The sequence below is a fragment of the Girardinichthys multiradiatus genome, chromosome 14 (genome assembly GCF_021462225.1).
Source record: "Girardinichthys multiradiatus isolate DD_20200921_A chromosome 14, DD_fGirMul_XY1, whole genome shotgun sequence".
NCBI classification, from domain to species: Eukaryota; Metazoa; Chordata; class Actinopteri; order Cyprinodontiformes; family Goodeidae; genus Girardinichthys; species Girardinichthys multiradiatus.
The window spans coordinates 46,041,831-46,069,824 of record NC_061807.1 but is presented as its reverse complement, the minus strand read 5'-3'; the positions used below and the strand labels follow the sequence as shown (position 1 = coordinate 46,069,824).

General features: G+C 41.8%; 2 protein-coding genes across 2 annotated transcripts in view; both read right to left on the bottom strand.

The window, feature by feature from the left end:
- ablim2 (actin binding LIM protein family, member 2) overlaps positions 1 to 27,994 on the bottom strand; it is a 332,383-nt gene that overhangs the window by 290,284 nt on the left and 14,105 nt on the right. The window contains exon 2 of the mRNA XM_047385748.1: positions 5,369 to 5,694. Within this exon, the coding sequence (XP_047241704.1) occupies positions 5,369 to 5,381 (13 nt within the window). The 5' untranslated portion in view covers positions 5,382 to 5,694. The remainder of the gene's footprint in view (positions 1 to 5,368; positions 5,695 to 27,994) is intronic.
- LOC124880548 lies at positions 270 to 5,362 on the bottom strand. Its single transcript, XM_047385764.1, has 5 exons — positions 3,553 to 5,362; positions 3,073 to 3,243; positions 2,902 to 2,971; positions 2,360 to 2,531; positions 270 to 2,127 (listed from the first exon to the last, which is right to left on the bottom strand). The coding sequence occupies exons 1-5, from the start codon at positions 3,646 to 3,648 to the stop codon at positions 1,947 to 1,949; spliced, it is 690 nt and encodes a 229-aa protein (XP_047241720.1). The 5' UTR covers positions 3,649 to 5,362; the 3' UTR covers positions 270 to 1,946.

Below are 27,994 nucleotides of genomic sequence, written 5' to 3'. Positions count from 1 at the left end.
TTTTAACAGTATATTACTGTAAAATGAATTACAGTAAAGTTACAATAAAATAACAGTAAATTACTGTAAGGCAAGGCAACAGCATTTTACCATTATTATGCGGCTAATGTACTGTAACTTATTTTAAGAGTATATTACTGTAATTGGATTACAGTAAACTTTTGGGTTTTTTGGTAATTTTACAGAATGCATATCAGTTTACAAAAGATAATGAAATCTGCAAATTCCCATAAATCATTTGAAATTTACAAAAATAAAGACAGAACTTATTTACTAAAATATTTCTTTATTCACAAAACACAATGACTTATTTCTTAATGTCAGACTTTATTGAAATTATGACCAGAATCTCAGTATAGTTGCTGAATAAAAATGTTCTTCAATAGCATAAAGTTGTACTAAAATAAACAACAGTGAAATTCTTAAGTAACATGGCAGCAACAACATTGTAATGGAGAAGAAAACCAGCTGTAATAACAGGTTCAACAACAGTATAAGAGAAATGCATCACAATCTAGCTTTGACACGACTCTTTTGTAAGTTCAAATGTTAATAACAGGGAAAGTAAAATGCAGAAAGAGAGAGCTAACACACAGAAATGGCTTAACTGTAGTATTTAATTGGTATCCTCCACAAGAATGATTAGTGCCTGTAAAACAAACAACAAAAGAGCAGCACAACGTCACTGGCAAAGTAAAAATATAAAGTAGCTGAATCAATAAGTGAGTTATTTGAATCAGTATGTACAGTATTTGAATTACTACTTTCAGTATTGTAACCCTCTCACTCTCTTAGATCACTAAACTAACAGTACAGCCTACTTTTCTCTAGTAACCAATGAATTGAAAAACTTAAGACTGTAGTACCAAAACAGTAGTGATATAAAAATAAAAACAGCAGTCTTCTCCTTCGTTTTTAGGCTGCTATTCAAGGGTCACCACAGCAGATCATCTGCCTCTGTCTCACCCTATCCCATCCTTCCCCTATATTGTTACGCAAACCAACTCCATGTCTTCTTTCACTACATCAATGCATCTTCTCTGAGGTCTTCTTCTTCTGCCTGACAGCTCCATCTTCAAAATTCTTTGTCCACTATCCCTCTTCAACATGTGTAAAGCATCTCAACCTGGTCTCTCTAGCTTCACTATTCCTCTGATCTATTCATTTCTAATCTTGTCCATCTTGTCACTTCCAATAAAAATCTCAGCATTTTCATCTCTGCCACTTCCTGCTCAGTCTCCTGTCTTTTAGTCTCACTGTCACTAAAGCATACATCATAGTAGGTCTCACTAGAGATGCACAGTAACAGTTTTTCACAACCAATATTGATAACTCCATGCTTCTCATAGTTGATAACTACAGATAAAACCAAATTTTTTAAAGTAGTATATACACAGCCAAAATGCTTGAGAACGGCTATTGGGTTTCACAAGGTTTACTGCTTCAGTACATTTAAAGTTTTTTGTTGAATGTTTCTATCTGATCTCTTTTCAGAACATTCAGGAGTATATATAAACTGCCATAATAAAAAACTGAGGTATCACAATTTGTGAAAATATTTTTCTCATTCTCAAAACTTCTGACCAAGGCTGTATACACCTGAGTGTACGAAAGCCTATATGTAGTAAGCAGAGATGATTTTACCATTATAGCTCTGCCCTAACCAAATAATATTACTTCAACATGTTTTCAATTAACTTCCAGTCTCTCATCCAGTCAATTAACTTCCAGTTTTCTGACTTTTTTCCTCCTCTCTAAAACGAACCTCACTTCTCATTACTTTTTCTCTGCACTTCCTGATCCACTATCTGTCCCACGTCTGTTCTTTTCTCTGTTTTCCCAATTCATATAAAAGCAACCACATTTTAAATATTTCACACACTTCAACTGCTAGTACTGCTATTACTGTAATTAGTTTAAGAATTACTTTAAGTGCCCACAAGTACTCAAACAAGTGGGAGTGGGACTCTGAAGTCCCACTCGAAGTCCAGCAAGTTCTTTAACAGTGTGGCAACATGCGGGTTGACAATCGCAGGCCTTTTGTGAACCACTTTCCCGGTCCTCTTAGACATGACCTTTCCATGGGTGGCTTTGCTCCCTCTTTCTGAATGTATGTATATGTACCGTCTTAAAAAACAACAATAGAAGAAAAAAATTATAATAGTCTGTGGCAAGGTTGTGAGACTGATGACTTAATTGATATTTGGGGAAACAATACAATTCAAAACAAATGAATGTTGCCAGTAACATACAGTAGTCACAACTGTTTGCATTCACTAATCTGTCTCCAATAGGTCACAAGCTATCCTGCTATACTGGTATATTAAGTTCTTGAGTCATTTATACCAGTAATAGCTACCTTTGAATAAATTCCAGGGTCTGGGAGGTCTCGTCCTGATACTGGAGGTTGAAAACAAAGAACACCGCAAAGAAAGCCGCAAGTCCTGACTGAAATGTTGGCTGAATGCTCTCACAAATCACATGGCTCTCAATGCTGATTATCCACTTGCAGAGTGTGTGGATCTGATTGCCTATAAAATAAATTTTGGAATTAGGATGAATCTACAGTTTGAGAAATATAAATAAACGATCAAGGAGATGGCAAGATTTCTCCCAAAAAATCTAAGTAAGTGAAGTTGCCTGGATTGTCAGATCATGGAAGTTTGCAAGGATGGAAATTATCTTCAGTACTTGATGTCACATTTCAACTCATATTGTGGTAATTTCAGCTTTAGCTAAGCAGAATGTATTTCTATATAAAAAACTACAATGAAGTTATTGTGTTTTATTATTGCATGCCATTACAGTGATGGACATTAACATGCAAAAAGCATGTTCTCTAGTTACCTAATTCTTATTATTAAATAAATGTTTTTTTGTAATGTACACCAAAATACATACCAAGCAAAATGAGCCGAGGACTGGCTGGTAGAGTGAAATTCCTCTTAACATCAGGAGGTGTAGCAAATGCCTGTAAGTTAAGAAAAAAACAGAACAAAAAATAATTTTATGGTACACATAGTGTAAAGTACAATCACAAGAATCATTCAACAATCAATGATGAATACTCACATCAGCAAAAATCATCAGTCCATCTGTGCTTTCACCAAAGTGAGCCATAAGAAGCTGGACCACATGGAAAGTGAGATCCCCATCCAGACCCTGGGAAACAATAGCCTGGACACCATGGTGGCTGGACTGGGTTCTGAAGTATTCCACAATCACTTGTCCACACTCCAAGTGCTTTAACATTTACAAAAGATGTTTTAAAAAGAGGATGAAAAAAATGTGTGGTCTAAATACTGGTAGTTAGCTTGTATTTGAAAAACCTATTTTTATGAAATTAACTTTAACAAGATAACATCAAACTTTACAGTGCTCTACTGTTGGCTATTGATAGCTTTGCAATCGCTAGCTAATGTTGCTCTATTTCACTTATACAGCTCTCTTTGCCAATTTTAGCAACTTTGTCAAATGACAAATACTGTCTGACATATCAGTTGTTCAATAATCACACATACAAAATAATTCAAGATTTAAGTATAATCTTACCTTCTGAACTTGTGGACTGAAGCAGGAAAAGTGCGTTATCCAAAGACATGTCGGGGTCTGGAGTTTTTGTGTGTGTGTTTTTTTTTTGTTAACCATGTTCAGTTTTCAGAAGGTGCTGGAGTTCCTGGGTGCGGGGGTGACAGGTGTAACTAATCTACTGATTGCTTGGAGGCGTACTTAAGCGGGACGTTGCCAGCTCTTCGTTGCCAGAGTGTTTGCCTTCAGTGGTAACAAGCTCAAGCCACAACTAATCCTTGCTTTGTTCTAAGCTCTAGGTTAACCTTCGTGTGTGCTGCTTTGCAGGTTGCTTACCTGAACCCTTGGGTTTTTCTTGCTGAGGCCTGACTTCGCTCCCGGAAGTATTTGGGTGATCACGATTACCGACTTCTGGAGAAAGGTCTTCTTTTCTCGTGGGTTACGATCCCAAACTCCTGTTTCTTCATCTGGACAAGAATCAAGCTGGCAGTTTCCTGTTTTGCCGTCATCCGGACCAAGGCATAAGCGTACCCTGTCCACCCTCCAACGCAAGTACCTTCACCCTGAACTCCTCACTGTTCTTCGCAAATCTCTCAAGCAGCATCAGAGAAACTTCTGTATCGTGCGCTCAGACCCTGACTCCCTCACCTCCCCCTGGCGGTTAGGCTACTCCTGCATAGTGAGCTTTTTCTTTAATTTCAGTAACCACGTTAACTGTACCGTTTTGATTCACGTGCCCCAGGTTAAAGGTAGCATTTTGATTCACCTGCTTTTTCCCCTTCTTTCTGTGCAGTTGGCAATCTACCAGTTCCAGATCATTTAAGATTTATCATTGTTTAAGAAAATAAATCCTCTTCTTAATCCTGTCTTCTCTCCTGAGTGTTTTTCCGGATGTGGGTCATAACTATCTCGAATAAGATGACAAGACAAGCCCGTTGACTGATTGTTAATGATGTGATACCATCAGAACAGAACCAGCAACCAACAACATTTGAAAAGATTCTGAAAGATAATAGCGGGACTTGTAAAGGATTGCTTTTTCCATAGCTTGAAAAAAATACTGTATTATGCTGTTCGTGTTGAATTACAATGATTTACTTTTACTGCTTAACCAGTTAAATTAACTGTAAATTAACACGCTAAGTGTAGTAATATAACAGTATTTTCCTGTTATTATGAAATAGAGTAGAATACTGTTAAAATTCACCATACATTTACAGAAATCTGTTACAGTGAGGTCTAAATCCATATGCATGCAAAATGTTTCAGATTTTATGTGTAAAAACCCTTTCCTTCCACTTCACTTCTGAACACAAACATTTGTTCTAATGTGACAAAATGTAATTTCCTTTTTTTTCCTAGTCTGTATTTGTTGTTGAAGTTGTAGCCATGGCTAAAACATGTAATTGTGCGAACATCTTTGTTACTATGCGCTTTCAGTACTGCGGTAGGACAGGATTTAGATAAAGGTTCCCTTTATATGTTATATTGGGCTCCTCAGAAACAAAGCCAGATGTGGCAGCCCACCAGGACTTCGACCTGCTGTCTGAACAAGGAGCGACTGCAGGCCCAATTCGGAAAATCTCCATCCTGTCTAAGTAGAAAACGTTATTTTACTTGCCACAGAGCATGCTAACTAGCATTATTAGCAAAGAAAAAGTCGATGTTATAAATCATTTGTGCATAAATGTGACAAAATTAAGGCCCAAAAAAAACGAAAAACATCAAAAAACCATGACAGAGCAGCAACAGACGCAATGCCGATGAACACAGATACAGGATTACCCCTTAATCTAAGTGCAATCAAACACTTCGCAAGGCAAATCAATGTCTTTCTTACCAGTACTGCTCATGATTGCCGTCAGATGTTTTCTTCAGTCAGATAACACTCGGTAAACAGGTCCCTATCCAAACATACAGTACATAGATGATGCCAGCAGCAGCCTCGGTGAGCAGCCAGCAGAACGGATAGAGTGATGGGGAGGAAGGTGGATGTCTCCAGGTTGTCCTTGCCTGCTGAGGCCACTCAGACCTAAACAAACAGCCGCATCAACACAATGTCCTGCATGATTCCCACTGCGGAGCTTCTCCGGTTCTCTGCGCAGCACACGGTGCAGGCTGGATGTGGGTGCGGGTGCACGGTGGGGCATCGCCGCTGGAGTCAAGCTAAACACAACAGATATTATCGTTTCCCTGAGACCTTTCAGAATAAACGTTTATTTCAAAGGCTCATTTGAGGTTGACGAAATAAAAAAGTTTAATAACTTTTCATAACCTACCTACCCTCTGTCACAGTGATCAGCTTCTTGCTTTTATTTAGGAGGGAAATATTCCCGTGCTTCTTTTCTAGTTTTGGTAACGCAGAGCCCCAACCAGACATGTTAGCTGTTTTTTTGCAGTGTTCACCCGGCAATGAAGTCTAACGAAGATTTTTATTTATTTATTTATTTGTAAATTATAAAGTCTGTTTTTAAGAATACTACTGTAGAAAATAAGCAAATATAATTGTTATAACATTTGTCAGAAAAGGTTAACACTGGTGACAGACTGTATTTCACCCTATCAAAAGTAAGACACCTCTTATGTCTCATATCTACCACCAACAGAACAGTCAGTCATTTTCTACCACTTATTCCATAGTGGGTCACAAGGAAGCTGGTGCCTATCTTGAGCAGTCTATTGGCAGGAGGCAGGGTACACCCTGGACAAGTCGCCAGTCCATCGCAGGGCAACACACAAACAACCATGCACACACTCATTCAAAGATCTAAGGGCAATTAATAGAGACCAATTAACCTAACCCTAAATCTTTGGACTGTGGGAGGACGCCAGAGTACCCAGTGAGAACCCACACATGCAGGGGGAGAACATGCAAACTCTGGAATTGAACTCTGGGAATTGAACCCAGAACCTTCTTGCCTCAAGGCAACAGTGCTACTAACTGCGCCACTGTGCAGCCCCGCCAACAAAACATGTGACTCACAACTTTTGCAGCTTTGATTCATTATCAAGCAATATATAGGGGTTGGACAATGAAACTGAAACACCTGTCATTTTAGTGTGGGAGGTTTCAAGGCTAAATTGGACCAGCCTGGTAGCCAGTCTTCATTGATTGCACATTGCACCAGTAAGAGCAAAGTGTGAAGGTTCAATTAGCAGGGTAAGAGGACAGTTTTGCTCAAAATATTTAAATGCACACAATATTATGGGTGACATACCAGAGTTCAAAAGAGGACAAATTGTTGGTGCACGTCTTGCTGGCGCGTCTGTGACCAAGACAGCAAGTCTTTGTGATGCATCAAGAGCCACGGTATCCAGGGTAATGTCAGCATACCACCAAGAAGGACGAACCACATCCAACAGGATTAACTGTGGACGCAAGAGGAAGCTGTCTGAAAGGGATGTTCGGGTGCTAACCCGGATTGTATCCAAAAAACATAAAACCACGGCTGCCCAAATCACGGCAGAATTAAATGTGCACCTCAACTCTCCTGTTTCCACCAGAACTGTCCATCAGGAGCTCCACAGGGTCAATATACACGGCTGGGCTGCTATAGCCAAACCTTTGGTCACTCATGCCAATGCCAAACGTCGGTTTCAATGGTGCAAGGAGCGCAAATCTTGGGCTGTGGACAATGTGAAACATGTATTGTTCTCTGATGAGTCCACCTTTACGGTTTTCCCCACATCCGGGACAGTTACGATGTGGAGAAGCCCCAAAGAAGCGTACCACCCAGACTGTTGCATGCCCAGAGTGAAGCATGGGGGTGGATCAGTGATGGCCTGGGCTGCCATATCATGACATTCCCTTGGCCCAATACTTGTGCTAGATGGGCACGTCACTGCCAAGGACTACCGAACCATTCTTGAGGACCATGTGCATCCAATGGTTCAAACATTGTATCCTGAAGGCGGTGCACCAATACACACAGCAAGACTGGTGAAAGATTGGTTTGATGAACATGAAAGTGAAGTTGAACATCTCCCATGGCCTGCACAGTCACCAGATCTAAATGTTATTGAGCCACTTTTGGGGTGTTTTGGAGGAGCGAGTCAGGAAACGTTTTCCTCCACCAGTATCACGTAGTGACCTGGCCACTATCCTGCAAGAAGAATGGCTTAAAATCCCTCTGACCACTGTGCAGGACTTGCATATGTCATTCCCAAGACGAATTGACGCTGTATTGGCTGCAAAAGGAAGCCCTACGCCATAATAATAAATTATTGTGGTATAAAACCAGGTGTTTAAGTTTCATTGTCCAACCCTTGTATATCAAAATAGGAGTTTAGTTGAAGTAGGGTTCTAAGAAATAAGGAAATAAGGAGAGCATAGGATGTTTAATGAAGAAAATTATATTGTAAATGTAGACATTCCCAAATCTCCTGTTTTTGTTAGGAAGGTTTCTTAAAGACAAAGTTGTGAGGAAGAAGTTGGAAGTGTATTTAAGGAGTGAGGGACTCTCAGCAAGTGATTAATCTGTACTGTGCAGTGAGCATTTTAAACATGGTGACAGGACTGGTGAGATTGTCAGACTGAAAGATGGTGTTATTCCCTCGATTTCACCTTCCCGGTTCACCTCCAAAAGTTGGTGTATCATCATAAGTATATTAGCATTAATACATTTATATATTATTAATAACAGGGTGGGGTGATATACAGTACTTATCCTTAGTGTGTTTATCTGTACAGGAAGCTAAAGAATATGATGTAAAGTTCATATTCATTATGCTTTTTCATTTCAGCTGAAGATGTGGAGGACTACAGTGATCTCCAGAAGAGCTGAACTAGCCTTTCTGTAGCCTCTCAGGATGCCCCAGAAACTTCTACCTCACACCCACAACCTCAGCCGAATGATGTGAGTATTTCTGTTTTTAACATGATGGTCATGGCCATATTAAAATCTCCCTTGTTTGCTGCCAATTGTTTAACACACTCACAAATAAAACCATACGCACAATTGAACACACACGCACACAGTGCTGCTGCTATACAAAAGAATGTGGGCTATACTCTGGTGATGTCAAAGTGATGTGTGTGAAGTCCATCCCTCTGGGTATTAGGATCATGGATAAGCCCTACCAGCTTTTCTCACCGCTCTTACGGCTAAACGGAAGGAAGTCCTGGAAAGACTGGCTAGTCTAAAATTGGGAGAAGAAAAACACCATGGTAAGAGAAAAGAGGGCAAAGATCACAGTTCAGTCTGTTTTGGGGGATTTGAGGAAAAATAAACTCATTACTGAGGAGCTCAAAGTAAAGCTTCAGTTCTACTCGGGTAAGACAAAATTAGCACTTTGAAATTCATATACATCTTATTCTTACACACTTTTTTAACCTCCTGTTAACATTTGCTCTTAAAATTTCAGATTTTTGGATGGACTTCATGGAAAAGCAGGGCCACGAGTACACAAAGAAACACAGAGAGTTTGCCCTTATACTCCATTTGCATGGTCTGGTTACCCGGCTGATGCATGTTTCTCTCTCATGGACAGGCGTGCTGGTGCTGCTGGCGTTGGCCGGAGGGTTGGGCGGGCTTGGCGGTGTGCTGCTATGCTGGCTGTCGTGTGCAGAGTAGGGATCGGGGCGGCAGGCTGGAGGGTGGTGTGGAGGGGTTGCAGTGTGTGAGTTGGGGGGGTTGTGTCCTCTGTTTGTATGTGGGGTCACCGGCATTTTAATCGGCTGAGCGGTGATGGTGTAGCTGAGCTGGTGAATGTTTCTCCCTGGCCTGTCTTGGCAGTGGCGGTGAGGTGGTGTGTTTGTGTAGTCACGGGGGGCGTAATGGGGGCTGCCAGCTAGAGGTGCGTCCCGCTGGCTAGGGACCTCTTGCCGGGTGAGTTTGTCCCATCTTGGTGTGGGGTAGGGGGTTCTGTTGTGAGCAAGGTGTTTGGTGGTTGCGCTTGAGGCTAGGGTGGTATTGCACTGGGCCCTTGCCTTGCCAACGTGGCATGCTATGTGGTGGGGGGCAGGATGCAGCGCTTGTGCTTGGAGCAGAGCCATGTGTGGAGCTTGCATTGTGTGTGTGTGTGTCTTCGTCAGTTTTTCATTCGGGGCCGGGATCAGATTGGGGAGTGAGGGTCTGGGCCAGGATTGCTCAGGTTGTTGGTGCTGGGGTGGTCTGCCTGTCTCCATCCTGGAAGGAAGGGGACCACGTCCTGGGTCAGGTGGCTGGTTGTCCCTATGGGGTATCAGCACCTGGACCTGGAGTATAGAGTATGTATGGGGAGTGTGAATGAGTGTACAACGTCCATTGTTGTGCGTCTTTACGTTGGGTGCATGGGTGTGAGTGTTTTTATGTGTACGCATGTGGGTGGGAATGTGTGGTTGTGACTGTGTGTGCCTGTTTTTGTGTCAGGTTGGGTCTTGGGTTGCACCCTCTCCTGGATCAGTTTAAGCCCCCCATTAAATGTAGGGCCTATTTCCTCCATGCCACACTCCCTATGAGAGGCTGGTGTCTCTGGCTGCTGGTGGATTTGTGGATTTGTGTCCAGGGCTGGGCGCTTTGGTGTGTGCCGGTTTACTCCCGGTGGCTGCTTGCTGGCGTCTGGGCCCCTTGGCCCTGTCGGGCCTCTGCTTGGGGAGTGATGTGTCCCGGGGTCTCGGGTCTCTGGGTCCAGGGCTGGATCTGCTCTGGCATAGACGGCTGCCAGCGGGGCCTGTGGGCTTGTCGCTGCAGCTCCCTGGGGCTTCTGCACTGTGGCTGCTGGGTGGTTCCCCTAGGGATCTACTCTGCTCTTCTCTGGGGGGGTTGCACTAGTCCCGGCGGTGGTTCTTTTGGGGTTCCCGTGCTCTGGAGAGCCTTTGGATGTCTGTGGCTCGGATCTCCTCCTTGTCTTTCTCAGGTTCAGGGGGGCAGGTCCGTAGCTCTTCACACTTGCTATTGCATATTTTTATGGAGAAACCATGTATACACAAGCACGCTCACACTTAACCAACAGTGTGTTCAGATTCAGGTGTTAACAGATACACAGATGTTCTATATTGAGCCGCAGTTACCACTAAATACATCTTGCATTCATTAGTACCATGCACATTTTGGTAACAATATTGTTATCAAAGATGTTTTCTAACCCTAACCCGCTACTTTATTTTCCTTGAGGTAAAAAGCAAGAACCTACGTGTGAAGTAAATATTGAAAGTTCTATGTAAGCACTCTCAATCTGTACAATGCAATATTTTCTTTATTAAATCGTTTTTGCTCATTTGCTGATAACATGTTATTATGTATTTTAAACATAACTTGCAAAATATGATAGTTAAGCAAGTCATAAAACTTTGTAAATTTTAGATTCAGGAATAGTGGTTTTATTGGGTCTATGTACCATTTTCTACTTATCATCCTAAAATATTTTTTTTGCTAAATGAAAATGTAATTAATATACGTTTTAAAAGCATTTCTTCACACTTCCACACAATAATTCAAACGTGGAAGAATATGTGAATTATATAATGTAAACAAAATATCATTTAATAAGTCTTTCACTTTATGTAATACCACTATTATCTTTGATATTTTCATCTTTAAATCACTGATGTGTGGTTTCAGGTTTGTATTCTAACCAAGAATAAAACCCAGAAATATAAACTCTCTCACATTCTTAATCACACCACCATCAACATTAATCTTTCTATTACTGAATATTTTTTTCCACATTCATTGAACATTCATTTACATTTAATAATGATCTTATCCTTCTCAAGTCCTTTTTTACCACATCCATCATGTCTGTCAAATTTTCACCAGAGTAGAACAAAGTTGTGTCATCAGCAAAAAGCTTTGGAGATGTGTGGATACATGAACAAAATCACTGATGTATAAAAGAAGTGATCCTTGGGGTACTTCACAGTTACCGTGATATACAGACATAAGATATAAGTCGGATCTAACATTATTTATATCTACAAACTGTTTTTTGTTTTCTAAATAACTGAAACCCCATTCTTGTGCCATACTCTTGCACCATATTTCTTTAACTTTTACAAGAGTATACTGTGGTCGATGGTATCAAATATTTTTTCAAGATTAACAAAGATATTTACAAAATAATGTCTCTTGTTTATTGCAGCAGATATTTCTTCAACAATGTCCATCAATGTGGAGGACTAATACAGCCATAACTAAAAATAAATACAGAAATAAATAAATGACTCAAAAAAACAAGTACTGGGCCAAAAAGTAGCTAGAAATATAAATCAGTGTGCCATTAAATGCAACAAAATAATAAAAAGAAGATATTTATTCAATAATTTATCAGATATAAAAATATATATAGTTATATTTTAATCCACTATTATTATTTAAACCACTAATTTTCAAATCATATATATTTTTTCTTGAATTCCACATTTGTCCTTTATTTAATACAAGTTAATTTCTTGCTGTTTTATTTTTTCTAACCCTTTTAGTTCTTTCAGTACCACTCAAATATATTGCCATTTTTTATTTCCTCAAAAAGTTACTGTTTTTCTAAATATTTTACTGTCCTTTTATTTCTTAGGCACTGATATGTTTTCCCCTTTAATATATCCTTGTTGTATTTCTTTTACCCATTGGATTTCCCTGATCCTATTTATTTCCCTCTTTCTTTTTTACATTACTCTGTCATTGTATTGTCTTTTCCTCTTCAACATCCAGCTGTAAATGTAAATATGAACAGTGTCACCACCTCAGCTTAACTCATATTGGCTGAGGTCAAGCCCCTAGGAAGTAGCTGCTGAGCCTCATAATGGCTCCCTGGCTTTGAAAATCAGCTAGCAGAAACGGCTAACTTAACTAATGTCATGTTGATGCTAAAGAAGTCAGGAGCATTGTGGATTTGGTGGTAAATACCGCTGTTAGCCAGGATAGTTGACTGTATCCTGTTGCAGAATACTTCAGTTTGCCAAAATACTAAGACATAGTCACGTTTACGGACACGCTTTCAAAATAAAAGCATGATTCAATGACGGACTTTTTTCACAATGTAACCAGGGGAAACATATTACCGGGGGCGGACTGGCATATGGGACTACCGAGGATTTCCCCGGTGGATTACTGGGCCAGTGGGCCGATGGTTCAGCCAGTGGTGGGCTGTTGCACTCGGCCCCTTCTTCGCTCAGCACGCTCTTGTTTTGTGCTGCCACCATGCCTCAACGCCTTCTAACCCTCTTCTCTGCTCCAGTCATGTAGATCTGCTCAGCGCGTGGCCGCACTACCTCCGCTGCCCAACATGATCCTGAGCAACATTTGCTCTCTTAGGAGCAAAAACATGGAGCTCTATACCAACATAAGAGTATGATTTGAATACTGCGAGGCGGGCTAGCTGGTATTTACGGACAGTTGGCTCCACACAGACATCCCTAACTCCTTGATCAAGCTGGAGGGTTTCTCTCTTGTCTGTGCAGACAGGGAGGAAACTTTGGGGAAAAGTCAAGGGCAAGATATCTCTGTGTTTGTGGGTGACAGCGTGTGCAGTAACTATAATGTGAGAGAGACTGTGTTCAGTCCTGATAATGAACTGCTATATATTTCTGTAAGACCCTTTTACCTCCCGAGGGAGTTTGGCAATATTGTCATTTGCTCAGTGTATGTGTCCCCCAGCGGGAATGTGGCCGAGCTGCAGCTTATGTTGCAGACTGTGTCCACAGTCAACTGCAACAAACACCAGGCGCCCTGGTTTTTATTCTTGGAGATTGTAACCACTTTTAATTTGTCACAAACCCTTCCTGGATTTGAACAATATGTCAAGTGTGGCATTCAAAGTAGCAGAGTTTCAGACAAATGTTTTGGTAATATACAGGGCTAGACCAAAGCCCCATTTCTCAAACTCGGACCATAATATAGTCCATCAGATATCCACCTATAAGACTTTTTTAAAGAGCTGTGATTCATAACTATGACAGTGACTGTATGGTCTAAAGACAATATAGAGGCATTTAAGGGCTAATTTCTCTGTAAAGACTAGGACATTTCCTGTATGGTTTGGTTATTGATGAAGCCACTGACACAATTAAAGAGAAATTCTGTGAAGATGTGTGGCTACCAAGAAGGTTATTAGGATCCATCTTATCAATACGCCATACATCACCAGAGAGTTAAAAGACTGTATTAACTGGAAAATAATGGCTTTTAGGAATCATGACAGAATGGGGTTGGAATTAGTACAAATGGAGCTTAATCAGTCTTTAAGGGAGGCAAAAAGGAAACACAGGGATGTCATAGAACAGAATCTTGCTTCTATGGACTCTAAAAAAAACTCTGGCCTTCCATGAAAGCTGTTACAAACATGACAATACATGGGAAGAGCCCATAACATATGAGGAGGTAAGTAATGCAAACAAACTTCGTGATTTTTTTCTTAGGTTTGATACACAGGACTACCCTTTGGAATGCAATATGGTACTACATTTAATTTCAACTGACCTCCGTTTAATGTTAGTAGTTGATCCCCTCAAAATCCAGTCACTTTTTAGTCATGTATCCAAAAATAAATCTGCAAGCCCTGATGGCATCTCTGCTTGGACCTTTGCCTTAGAGCTCAGCTCACCATGATGCCCTGTGTTTCAGAAGTCTGTTAACTCCCATCTGGTTCCTGCCCTCTGAAAAAAAAATCTACTATTTTTCCCATTCCAAAGAAACACAGTCCTGCAGAGAATAATGACTATAGACTGGTCGCTATAACTTCTCTGGTCATGAAATGCTTTGAAAAATACATGGTTTCCATCATAAAATCTGAAGTCAATCTTGAGCTAGATTCATTCCAGGTTGCTTATAGGCAGCGTGGGAGTACAGACGATATAAATAGCATCACCCATCTAACTCTTAAGCATCTATAGGATCTTAAGGCCTACGCATGCCTTTTGTTTATTAATTTTAGTTCTGCTTTTAATAGATTACAGCCTCATCTGCTTCTACAGAAAATGAATTATGGATGTAACCGTTTTATTATTAAGTGGTTTTATTCTTTTTTAACAAACAGAACTCAAAATGACAGGATTAATGACTCACTTTCAGAATCCAAATGCATCAGCACAGGTGCACCTCAGGGCTGTGTTAGCTCACTGGTCCTGTTCACCCTTTACATAAAGGAATGCACCAATAGTCTCCCATGCAACCTATTTTTTTAATTTTCTGACAACACAGCCATTCTCAGGCTGCTTCTCCTGAATTCAGACCTATTATTGTACTTAACGGAGGTTAATACATTTGTTTAGCGGTGTGACAAAAACTATCAAACAATTACCATTATGATCACTGAGGAGCTAGTGTTTGATCCCCAGTTGGTGGGACATCATACCCTACTGCCAATCCATAAGTGTCTGGGTGTCCACCTAGAATCACAATCTCTTAAGCTGGAGAGATCATGTGGACTATGTATGCTCCCATTTACAACAAAGACTGCATTTTTTACATAGACTGAAGGTGTTGGGTGTCAGCCAGAACATCATTTTATGAGGCAGTAATGGAGAGTTTTGTTGTCCGATGAGCTAACCCCTCCCTCCTACTTCCCTATTTCTAAGAGGATTGCTCAATCCAGCTCTCCATCCAATTGGTCCGGACTTCCCTAAACCTGAAAGGTCTTACTAAGCAGGTTTACTGAAAGTTCTGTTTAAGCTGGTGTCGGGTAATGACACGCCTAACCACTGACAGCCTGCATCCAGAAGTCTCGCCCTTCTTCAACTGGAGGTCAGGACAACCGAGTAGCCCACAGCAGTCATCCACTCCTCAACAGTCACTTCTGTTAACGGGTGCTCATTCCCTACTATCACAACTGGCTCTTGGTATATGGGTTAGGTCAATTTTAGTGACTCGACATGAATCCCAAGGGCGCTGTTTAAACAAGCTTGGCTAAGGCAACCTATAAAAACCTCGTAAAATCTCTTAGAACCAGGCAACAAGACTTTTTACCACCAATAAAAAACCAACAATAAGGTGACTCAAATAATTGAATGTCCACGATTTATCTACAATTTTATATGTTTTCTTTAATTAGTATCGCTTTTGCAGGGGTCAGTAACCGCTTAAGTTCAGCAACACATAATAATTTCAATAATAGAAATGAATCAATTAACTCAACCTGTCTTTCCCTGATGCTGAAACCAGTGAGTTTGGAGAGGCTTTGAAGACGGAGGCTCATCCATGCACCTGATGGAGATGTTTGTTCTGGTAACAACGGGTGATTTCTTGAAGGAAAGACGGCTTAATCTTCAGTTTTCTTCCTCTAAGTGGACAGGCACTGATGCTCCAGGTTTCGTTGGTCAAACAGGAGTTTTGTTGTCATATGTCTCAGAAGACAGTAGCTTCCAGAGGCTGAAGAGTTGAAGGAAACCCCGGTGGTATAAATGGGGTTGATTCAGGACTTCCAGAAGCCTGAAACTTAGAGCAATCAGTTGTTCACCGATCAAGTTCACTTCTGTTGTCTGGATAAAAAGGCTGAAGATGAAATCAGATTCTTAATTTTGGGGCACAGTCCTCCCAGGGCACATGGGTTGATCATCTTTTTAATGCAGTCAATCAGCTGGGCTATGTCTCTGGTCCTCTGATCCATCTGTAGCGTCTCTCTCCGTCCGATCTTGTTCGCGAGGAAACAACCGCAGTTCCCTTTTTTGGCATTACTTTTATAGTGCAGATGCTCTTACTGGTCAGCCCTTTGTTAGGCTTCTCCGTTATTGCGCAACATGCTATTGCCCAATACTTAGTCATGGTCATCATGACTTTCTTGTGCTGCTTTTCGGCCTTGAAGATACCAGTAATAGCCATGCAGCTGGCTGTAGTCTCGTCCTCCATTCCTTGCGTTGCTTGTTGGTCTTCAAGAGATTCGCTGTCAGCATGCAGCTGGCTTTATCCTGTTTCTCCCTTCTTCATGTTGTTTGTTGGCCTTCAAAAGGTTCGCTGTCAGCCCGCAGCCGGCTCTCGTCACTCCTAGTGATCCTACAGTTCTCTCCCTAATCTGCTCAGTCTTAAACTTTACACAGTATTACACATTCCATTCTCAGCTTTCTGCATTTACTTTAAAACACAGTTATAAAACCATCACTTCATTATTTTTATTCATACATCACAACTGATCAACATTATATCTCTTTCATATATAGCTGATTGAGAATTTTAAACCTTAATGTTTTTTATTTTAATTATCAGTTCTCAATCATATTTCAATCATACGTCTTTTAACTTGATAATCAAAGATTACTCATTTCATTTAATACTTGTTTAACTTGATAATCAAAGATTACTCATTTCATTTAATACTTGTAGAAAATGGAATATCCTTATACATCGTTGCCTTGGTTACACTTGTTTATACTTCTGCAAAAGATAAGACAGTTAATATGTGACTCCATACAGGCCTCTCCAGTCTCTCAGTCCCATAATGTGAGAATATGCTTGTTTCACTCTCTACTGCTTCAGCTGTGTATTCTAATAATTGTTGCATGGATTACACAAAAGGATATTTATTGTAATTTTTATGGATTTAATTGTGAGCAGTCAATGAATGTTGCATGGATTTAAATGGAAAGATCTCACCTCATTTTGACAAGAGTGTGATCAGGTATGGGATGACGGCATGGTTCAGCAATCACACAGTCCAAATCTAAGTTGCAGTGCCTGGTACAGACTGTTATTAATATTGATGGCGAGGACCGAAAGCTTTCTACCGTCAGTCCATCTATGAGCAGTCTGTACTCAGGCAGGTGTGGAGGGGGCTGTTGGACCCATCTAACATCATTCAAATGGAATACGAGCTCCCATTTAAGGTGTATTTCATGTCTGTTAGGGCAGCTACTGCTATGCTCTATGCACCCTTGAGTCCATGACAAATTTCCCCTAGGGGGACAATGAATTCTATTCTATTCTATTCTATTCTATTCTATACCTGAGAAACCAAACATTGTTTGGCCAATAATTTCTGATCAGCTGGTCCTCTGATTTGTTAGTCTGACTAAAAATTTTATATTCTAAACGTATCAGTAATTCTGTAAATAATTAATAGTTATAATAATTATTAATAGTTGCTAATAGTAAAACTAATCACTGTTGCCCAACAGTGGTGCTTTGATTTGTTGTTCTGACTGAAGATTTATTAATCTAACCAATTCTAACTTCATAAATACAATTGTTAAATATTAATTAGAATTTATAATAATTGCTAATAGCCAAACCAAACTAATTTTTGTGCAACACTGACGTAAGTAGGTCAACCAACAGTGGTCCACTGGAACCCTCGGTGAAAAGCATAAATTTCTGCCTTCAGATCTGGGAAGATGATTAAAAGGAAGATCCCTGCCCCTAGATGAATCTGCTTGGCCAGAAATACAGAGAAACATCTCTTCAACTCCATTGGACTCTGGTCACAACAAATGATAGGAGCAAACCAACTGTAAACAAAGGAATTCCACTAGAAAACAGGTTTGTTCCACTTCTGCAAGACCCTGACTCCCCGCAGGAATGTTCATCTTAAAACACCAGCAAGAGGTATGAGAGCAGGTTTCACTCTAATAGCTTTCCCCTTGAATGGATTCAGAAAGGGCCAGCCACCAGGCTTCAAACCCTAACAGTGGATGATGAAGACATGAATAAGATTTAACATTTTGCAGCAAGGAAAACAACAAAGTACTAAGTTTTGTTAATAACATGGTGTCTGATATTGCAGAGAAAATATTGATGATCATGGATGAGCATCTTAAAAAAGCATGTGATGCAAGATTAGTGACCATTATCGACAACTTCAACATTTTCTGGGAAACCAGGCATCTTTTCAAACAAATCTGGAGCACAACTCTTTCCTTCCAATATGTTTTATTCTGTGAATCAAACAGCAGCAGCCTCTGCCATATAAAGAACACAACAAGAAAGCCCAGAGCAATTGATATGATGGCGTTCTGAAGGACAACTGCAGTGTGTTAAGGAGCAGTAAACCATGAACCATGGAGGACAGATGACCCAGGAAGAGACTTCTACATCACTACAACAAGTAGAATATCCACAGACTCCAACAGGACAACAAGATTTGGGGACCTAACAGAGGACCCCAAATCTTCTTTACCGCAGACCCCACCCACCTCTTCCCTCTCCTGGTGTTGGACCACTTGTTTGCTGAATATTTGACCATTTGCATGTTGTTGGACGTCACTATGCCTTTCCAACGGCATCGGCCATTTTGTATCCAGGACAGTCCGCTCCTACATATCCCGTCAAACATTGCGACTGATATGACGGGGCGCCCCAAGTCTGACGTCACAGGACGTTATATATGAAGGCACCCAGTTTGAAAATATGCCTTCAGCTTGAGACCGGGTCGGTTACCAACATCTGAAGCATCACCTGTAGAAGAGTCCTGAGTGGATCTCATTTATTCTCTCTCGTTTGCCAACGAAGAATTCATAACTGAGGTTTCTGGAATGAGAAGGCCAGAAATTTCACTCTGCCAATCGAAGACGTGAGCTTAACACGTAACAAAAAAAAACACGGAGTTTCAAGGAGACAAATCGCCACCGTGTTTTTGTCCTAGTCGACTTTGATGGTCAGATCATATTTTCCCTTTCGCCAAGGAGGCCAGAGAACGAAGATTGACCGCTTTTCCTGAAGTTAACTGTGGATGCACAGTAACTTCCAACTTCCACCCCATTCTCTCTCAACTCTGCTCAGAAAAAAGGCTTCAACAAAGTAAAACACATCCTTTTATTACTTTTATTTCTTTATTAGGAATAACTGGGCAGGGTAGAGGAGATTTTTAGTGCAGTTAGAATCTAATGTGTTCTGAATGATATGTGCATGTAACCTTGTTATTGAAACTTTGATGTGCCATGCTGATGTCTGGGGCCGCTGCGCTCCCAGCTTTGTGTGTGTTTTGCGGGGTTATTGAACACCTGAGAGCAAGCGCAGATGCGCTGTGAGACTGGACTGTTAAAATAACCTCATGGTGAAATTCCCCATTTTCTTTGTCTTCAACCTCACTGCTTGCTAGCTTGCCACCAAAAGTTTTAATAACTCTTTGTCTGCTCAAGAGTTGGGGGAGGTTTTATGACTGAGTATAACTGAGTTACAGTGGAGCTGCGCCCCAACCTCCACTCACAACCATATCGTTTTTTGTCATGTTATCATTTTTGTCATAACTGCTGGTTGATCCCATTCGCACCCATTGCTGTTTTGCTTTATTTTTGTTTAGTTCGATATTTTACCCCTTTTGTGTAGAACTTTGCATGTTTGAGTAGGTGAAGATTATTAAATCAGAAGAACGGATTGTATCAGGCTATGATTTAATAAATATTCACATAGATAAAGAGAAGGCATTTCTGGGTTTATTTTGTGTAAGAGTGATTCGTCAGTCAAGATAAGGTTAAAAGTTCCACACGTTCCGGCGGAAACGGTCGATTAAACAGTGACATCTCTGGTAATAGTTATTAATTATTACTGAGTATTTAACGGTTGTAATTATCAAAGGCGTTGAGCCACAATTACAACACCAGAAGACATCTCTGGTCTCGATTCATAAATGAGGATTTTGGTTAAGAAATTAATTTAGTCAAATTATGATTTTTAATTATAATTATTGATAAGGATTAATCAATCAATAATCATACTTCTAACATATGGCGTCCCTGGGTGGGCCTTAAAAAGACATACATCAAATCACTGTTGCACAGAATAAACAATTGTGATCTCCGTTAATTAGACGTTTTATTGTGAGATTTTTGAGTTTCGCACAGAACGTTTGTGAATTAGGGGATATCTTGCCTAGAGTTTGCTTAGTTCGGCTGCAGAGGATAAAATAATCTTTCAGAGGTGTTTGTTGTGGATGCAAGGTGAAAGTTGGTTTAACTTGTGGAAAATTTAAAGTTAATTTCCAGCTGGCCAGCCCTGCAGCAGCTGCAGAAAATCAGCTCTGATAAGCAGCAGACCTGCCCCCAGTGTCCGCTGGGCGTAATTACAGTTGTGACCAACATCCTCCCAGTCAGGTAGAGAACAACACCTACATCTGGTGGCCATTTAATAAAATTGCAGTTGCAGCTGGATTTCCCAAACCGCGGACCTGCACTCGTTACCATCTGGTGGTCACTAGTGAGAATTACATTTCCTACTTTGATTTTAATCACTCAATTCATTAACACAGGCACATAATTCCATCACCTATGATCAAAAGGGCATAACTTAAAGTTGAAAGTTGAAGTTACAGATCATTCATTACCACTTTTGGATAAAATTTAAGCGTTTTTGCTGGGTTTTATTGTGTGAAGCATGTTTTGATCTGACTCATAAAACTAACTTAGTTGTGTAACAGGAAGGTAGGTGATCCATATTAGAGAACACTAACATTTATTTGAAGCTAAGAACAGCATTGAGTGTTTTAGTTTTGTTTTCCCTTTTTTAAAATTTTATTTTGAATTTGGTTTTGGGTTATTTCAAAATTCTTTCTCTTCTTCTTTCTTTTCCTTTTTGTGTGTGTTTGCTTGATTACTCCCATTAAAGCATAGACTTGGGTAAGCCACAGTTTGAATGGTCAAACCTGTGTGCAAACCCATACACCTGAAAGATACGTATTTGAATCAGACAGCTAGCTGAACAGCTTAGCCTGTTGTGTGCTGCTAATTAATTTTAGCAATCCTTTAATCATAGAACAGCCTAGCCTGTTTGTGTGCTGCTAATTAATTTAGCTATCAATTAATCACTGAACAGCTTAGCCTGTTTGTGCTGCTAATTAATTTAGCTATCATTTAATCACTGAACAGCTTAGCCTGTTTGTGTGCTGCTAATTAATTTAGTAATCATTGGTCACTGAACAACCCAGTCTGTTGCGTTGCTGCTAATTTCTTTAGTGGTGATTCATAGATACACAGTTTTGTGTGTATGCATTGTGCATTTTGGGCCAAAGATGGAGGGAACATCCCAGACTGCAGATGGAGATGTGTGTATGGTGGAGGACCCCATAGGAATGCAGGCACAAGAGGTGATTGGGTCATTGATTCTGTTGTCCCCAGAGGAGCGTAAAGGTCTCAATGGTTATGGCATTGAGCAATGTGAAGCCAAGATTCAGGAGTTGCTCCAAGTCATTAAAAACCCACCAAAGGAAAGATGGTCTCAGATGTGTTAGGACAGCTCAATCTGTTATATCAGCGAAGTTTAATGTTGGAAGTTGACCAGCGTGTTAAACTGCAGTTCGAGCTGAATGATACTTTGCAGATGGTGGATGTCCTTAGAGGTGAATTAACAGAAGTTGGAAATAGATTGGAGGCAATAGAGGATAGCCATGCCACCCCCCCATCCCTGGAGGAATGGGGGGACGAACCGAAAACCCACCTCATAGGTTGAAACCTTTGGAGGTGAGCCACACCTGCGTAACCCTGAGAGAACCTGCAGGTCAGATCTGGAGGATGTAGAAGCTGCTCTCCAGAGATTACCTTTCCAGGCTCATGGGGTTCCCGATACATCCACCGAGGCAAGAACAGGTGTAAGTAGTCAGAATAGGTTCAGTGGTGCGGTGCCCCGCCCCACTGCAATCAGCAGCCATGAATGGTACCTGGCTGGGGACCTAGCAGGTGTAAATAGTTCATGGCTCAGATGCGAGCAGCCTTCAAACATGACTCGCAGTACGGTCCTCTACGATCCCTCACCTCCGCCAAAGCGACAGGAAAGCCGCCCCTGGAATTCAGGTGGTTCCTACCGCCCTCAACCGCTGCCCAGGACCCGAGTCCGGGAAGCACAGGGCCCACCATTGTACCGGGAGCAGCCTCCACTGCCTCCTCCGAGGATGAGGCGTGATGCACTGATACACCCTGAGTGCAGCCAGGGTGAACTCTCCGATGATGACTCAGATGGGCCGGCACCAATCCCTGAGAGTGGATTGCGCACCCGTCGGCTAGAGTCTCTTGCCAAAGACATAGAGCGTTTCGACCCTAATAATGCAGAATCAAACATTGATGATTATCTTAGGGAAGTTGAACGCTGTCTTCTAGAATTATATTGCCCATCAGCACAGGAAAAACTGAAGCTCATCTGGAAGACAACATCCAGGACCGTCAATGTTTTCATGTAGAGCCTGACACCCACAGTCCGAGACCGTTATTCAACCCTTTGCGAAGCTTTAAGGGAAGAATATTCTGTGTACATGGACCAGGCCTCCGCCACACTTGGCGCTTTCACTATCTAGCAAAAGAAAAGCGAAGCACCCAGGGAGTATTACCGGCGCTTGAGAGCTGTTTACTTCCAAGGACGCAATGCGCCCGGCATTAAGGAGGAACATGCTTTTAAATCCCTGTTCCTCCACAACCTTCATGAAAGTGTGCGATACGATGTTACTATGTATTGCAGAACTAAGACCATGAGCATGCAAGAGATCTGCAAATATGCCCAGATGGCGTGGGAAATACGTGCTCGTCCGACCAAGTGATCAGAGAGCGAGGCCAGGGTTTTACAGGTCCAGACTGAAAGAACCAGCCTTGCGTTTGAAGATCAGGAAATGCCTTCTGCAGGAACCCACGTTAAGAACAGGTTCAGGGAACAACGTAGGTTTGGTCAGCAGGACCGGGGGGTTGGCAATGAACGGCAACCTGGTAAACCGGGTAACCCTAGGTCCAACAGGCGACCTGACCATCAAGCGAGGCCGAACGGTAAGACTGATGGAAAAGGGTGGGACCGACACGCAGAAGGAATTATGGGGAAGGAGATGAAGGAGGCCTTATGCAAGATGGTAACAGAAGCGGTGCGTGAGGCCACCGCACCACCACCACCTTCGAAACGGGAAACCGACCATCCAGGTAAACCAGATCTGAAAACCCCGTCACCATGACTAGGCGTGGACTCCGTCTCCACGGCAACCAGAGTCTATCTGGTCGGGTGGGGAGACAAACCTGGGAAACTCCAAGTACCCCTTGGGACCTCCCCAGGAGAAACCCCACAAACCATCTTTCCAAGGTTCTCAGGTGAACTGAACCAAAATGGACATGCACGTCATCTATACTGTCTGATCATGATAGGAGGACGTTTCCCACTGAGTTTCTATTTTAAAATAGGATCAGAGATCAACCTGATGTGCTCAATCATGTTTGAGGAGTTGAGTAGAGCCATGCTCTCCTTCAATGAACCATTTCAGGCCGACGCTAGTGATGTAAGCATCACCAGCCGCACCCAAAAGCGATCAAGCATCACTAATTGGGTGGAGCTGGACATCACACTCAAAGACATGGCTCTGGTGCACCCCATCTATATGTGCACATTAAACAAAGAGCTTTTTCTTGGTGGACAGGACCTGCTGGACAGGCTGGCCCCACTCATTGACTGCCACCAGGACCAACTCTGGGTCTAGGCGGAGGTGCAAAACCCACTGGGTGTAAGCAGCAAACCATCCTTGGTGACAAACCAGGTTGCCAGCTTAGAGGAGCCCAAAGAACCTCTCAGGCCCTTGTCGGTGCCAGACATGGGCACCTCTGTGACACAGCTGCATCCAGCAACCCAGAAAACGCCTCCCAGATGCAGTCATGCATCCTTTCTTTGCTCTTTAAAGAATCCAGGTGTGAAAACTTACAACCCCAAAGTGTTGGAAGGTGTACACCTGGAATCCATGTTCATACCAGAAATGCTCCAAGCGTTCTGGCTGGAAAATTCATCAACCAGTAGAGAGCTGTATGACCGCTTGTGCCAAAAAGACCCCCTTTTAACTGAGGCACAACACAGCCACACACTCCTTTTCGCAGACAGGCTACGCCCTCTCCTCAAGACAGCCAGAGTGTGCACCTCCAGTGTGCAGACTGGCATCAAACAGCTCTCCCATGCTTTCAGCATGGTTACAACAGAGCAAAGGGGGGTCACATTATCCTATGCCCATTGCTCTCCTGTAGGGTGCCATAGGAGCTACAAAGCCACACTCCACACCCTCCAACAGATGGCGCACTGGTCTCCAACGTCTCACGACATCCAGGTCTACATCAAAGGATGTTTAACCTGCCACCAGTTTCAGCCATCCCAGCCAACCAGTCAACCTCCGCTTCAGCGAAGGGGGGTTACATTACCTTGGTTCCACCTTCAGATCAACTGGGTCGAACCAGCTCCAAAATTAACAGGAGGTAACAAATTCCTCCTAACTGTGACATGCAGCTTCATTAAGTCGGTTGGATGCTTGTCAGAAAAGGTTGACACCATCATCCCAGCTGCTGCGCTTTTGCTGAACCAGATGAAGTCCTACATCGAACTCTCCTCCCCAAGAACAGAGCTTGTCTCCATGTCCGGGAAAGGAGAGACCAGTGCGTAGGACTAGTTAAATAGGTGCATGTTTCATGAACTCACACTAACATGCACTAATCACTCACAACTTTCTTCAACAGAAACAGTTAAACATATAACTACCTTCTAGGACACAGTCTTAAACTCTAAGTTGGCACGATAATTTTCCATAACACTCTGCATGCACAGCAGACCTCACAAAAGTGATTAAGAATGATGTAATGGACACCCACATTGCCAGAGATTTCATGCAAAATCTTATTAAAGGAGGTGGGTTCATCTGTAGACAGTACCACCGAGGCACAGATACCCACTGGCCTAGTTCTGCTGAACTTAGTAGAGAAAATCCTAAGTCCACCACAGCAGACACCTTGCAACCTCCACAAACACACCTGGCTTATAGCCTAGGTACTGCAATTCATTTATTCTTTTTCTCCCTCTTTTCACAACTAGATAGTTTAGAGACAGGAGTCATATTAAAACCCATCATCATTTGGAAGAGCTAATGGTTTAAGCCTAAACCTGTTTTAAACATGAGTTTTTTTAGATGACACACCGCATACAGGCAGGTCAAGCGTTTACAGGCTAGGATTGATTCCCTCACATTCATTCCCCCACGGTTCATAGCACCGCCTTTGCCAATGACACAGCCAGGTTCCAGTGCCTAATAGAAGTTGGACAAATAAGTTATGAACCATGATTTTGTTTTCTTTTTATATATATACATATATATGTGCGGTATCTTTTATTGCTGTTTCATTTTGTCTCAGGGTTACCAAACCTGATGACCAAGGAATGTAATGATGATATGAATGTATTGTCCTGTATTATCTCATTGAACAACGTAGAAAGGTATGAGTTAGTCAGAGTTTAGTCCTGCCCAGGCTAACCTCTATCCAGCCCAGTCATAGGTTTTGAGGAACACAGAGACAGTTTTGTTTGTTTTGCTTTGTCACGGATCACTGATTGGTCAGCAAAGGACAGGATGGTCCCAGTAGCTTCAAAGACTGCGATTCATCTCACCCTTTGAACCTAGGGAGGAATGTTGGACCACTGGTTTACTGAATATTGGACCATTTGCATGTTGTTGGACGTCACTATGCCTTTCCAACGGCATCGGCCATTTTGTACCCAGGACAGTCCGCTCCTACTTATCCCGTTGAACATTGCGATTGATGTGACGGGGCGCCCCAAGTCTGACGTCACAGGACGCTATATATGAAGGCACCCAGTTTGAACATACGCCTTCAGCTGGAGACCGGGTTGGTTACCAACTTCTGAAGCATCACCTGTAGAAGAGTCTTGAGTGGATCTCATTTATTCTCTCTCGTTGGCCAACAAAGAATTCATAGCTGAGGTTTCTGGAATGAGAAGGCCAGAAATTTCACTTTGCCAATCGAAGACGTGAGCTTAACACGTAACTAAAAAAAACACGGAGTTTCAAGGAGACAAATCGCCACCGTGTTATTGTCCTAGTCGACTTTGATGGTCAGATCATATTTTCCCTTTCGCCAAGGAGGCCAGAGGACGAAGATTGACCGCTTTTCCTGAAGTTAACTGTGGACGCACAGTAACTTCCAACTTCCACCCCATTCTCTCTCAACTCTGCTCAGAAAGAAGGCTTCAACAAAGTAAAACACATCCTTTTATTACTTTTATTTCTTTATTAGGAATAACTGGGCAGGGTAGAGGAGATTTTTAGTGCAGTTAGAGTCTAATGTGTTCTGGTGTTCTGCTGATGTCTGGGGCCGCTGCACTCCCAGCTTTGTGTGTGTTTTGCATTCTATATTTAAATAAATTGTGTTTTAAAATAAACAGTCATTAGGAAAATTCTTTGGTCAATGGAAATTGTTGCATCAGCAGCCATACACAATCTCTGTCTTTCTGGTAATTTTGCTGAATATTCCCTTAATTAACTACAGCATCAGGAAACAGTAAAAGGCAATGCCTGCAGATCTGGTTTGTACTGTAAAATGGTTGGTACATTTTCATGCAGCACACTAATGAGGGAACTTCTCCAATTGATCCTCTCTCCCACATTCAACATGGTGGTGACATCGACGTTCGATCCAGGGCATAATGAGGCATCTACCTATACATGTCTATGGGTACCAGTGAGAGACATGAGACATCGTTGATTGGTCAACCAGGCTGTTTGGTCCGTCCGGCGCGAAAGGCACATAACCAGAAGTCGCACGCTTGTTTCAGTTTGTTTAGGAGGGAAGACAATCAAGGCACTCTGTATTGTCCAAATTGTGGAAAAGAGCTGGTTGAGTCGTCACCGAACGTTTGCAGCAGCTGTGTCAAGAAGCTTAAAGAGATATCTAGTGTTGATGATATTCCACAACCTTCGAGTAAGTTAATAAGCACAAAGGTTTATGCTGCTTATGGATGTAGTACCGAACGTTGGTGTTTTCCAGACTTTGTCATTAAAACAAGACTGGTAAATCAAATGCCGACTTACTAGTAAACCTACAACATTTTATAGGTCAAATATAATGTCAGATTTGGGGTTGTGGTAGGACCAAAGTGCAGACGCCAGGAGTCAGATGAATAATGATAAGTCCAAGATTTATTGTTCTGACTCACGGACCAGGCAGGGAAACCTGAAGCAGGCCAGGACATAGGATGCAAGACCAGGTACAACCAGGAACAAAGATAAATACAACCCAGGACACAGCGGGGAACAAAGGCAACTAAAGAAATTAAATACAGGGAAATGCAGGGAGAACCAACGAGAAACAAGAAACAGGTGCGAGCTAGGCTGCAATAAACAGGAGGAAACAAGGACCAGACTGGGTAAAATAAATAAAAACACATACTCAAAACATAGACACTTGCTGGATACATGACAATAGCAATCTTGAGCGTAGTTTTCTACGAAACACTTGTGTTGTCCTAGTTTGCATATTGTATGAAGTATGGCATGTCAACTGTGTCTGAGACATGCAACAGTCTACATTTTTTTATTTTGCTTGACTTTAGCTTGACAGACTACCCCACCCTGCCCGACTCCAGCCTTCAGCATTTTCCTAGAATACTTTTGAAAGTAAAATAAGGAGAGGCAAAAGTATTCTCTAGGGAGAATAGGGTTAAAGAAAGAGGGGAAAAGAAAGGTTCAGGTAAGGTCGCTATGGCTCCGACTGAGAACAAGCAGCTGTTAACTAGCTAATGATATTTTCTCATTCCTGAGCAGTGTGGTATTTAGAAATTTTCACGTAGCTAAGCTAAGCAATATGAGAATAATTATTTACCAGTAATAGCAAAATTAGCTT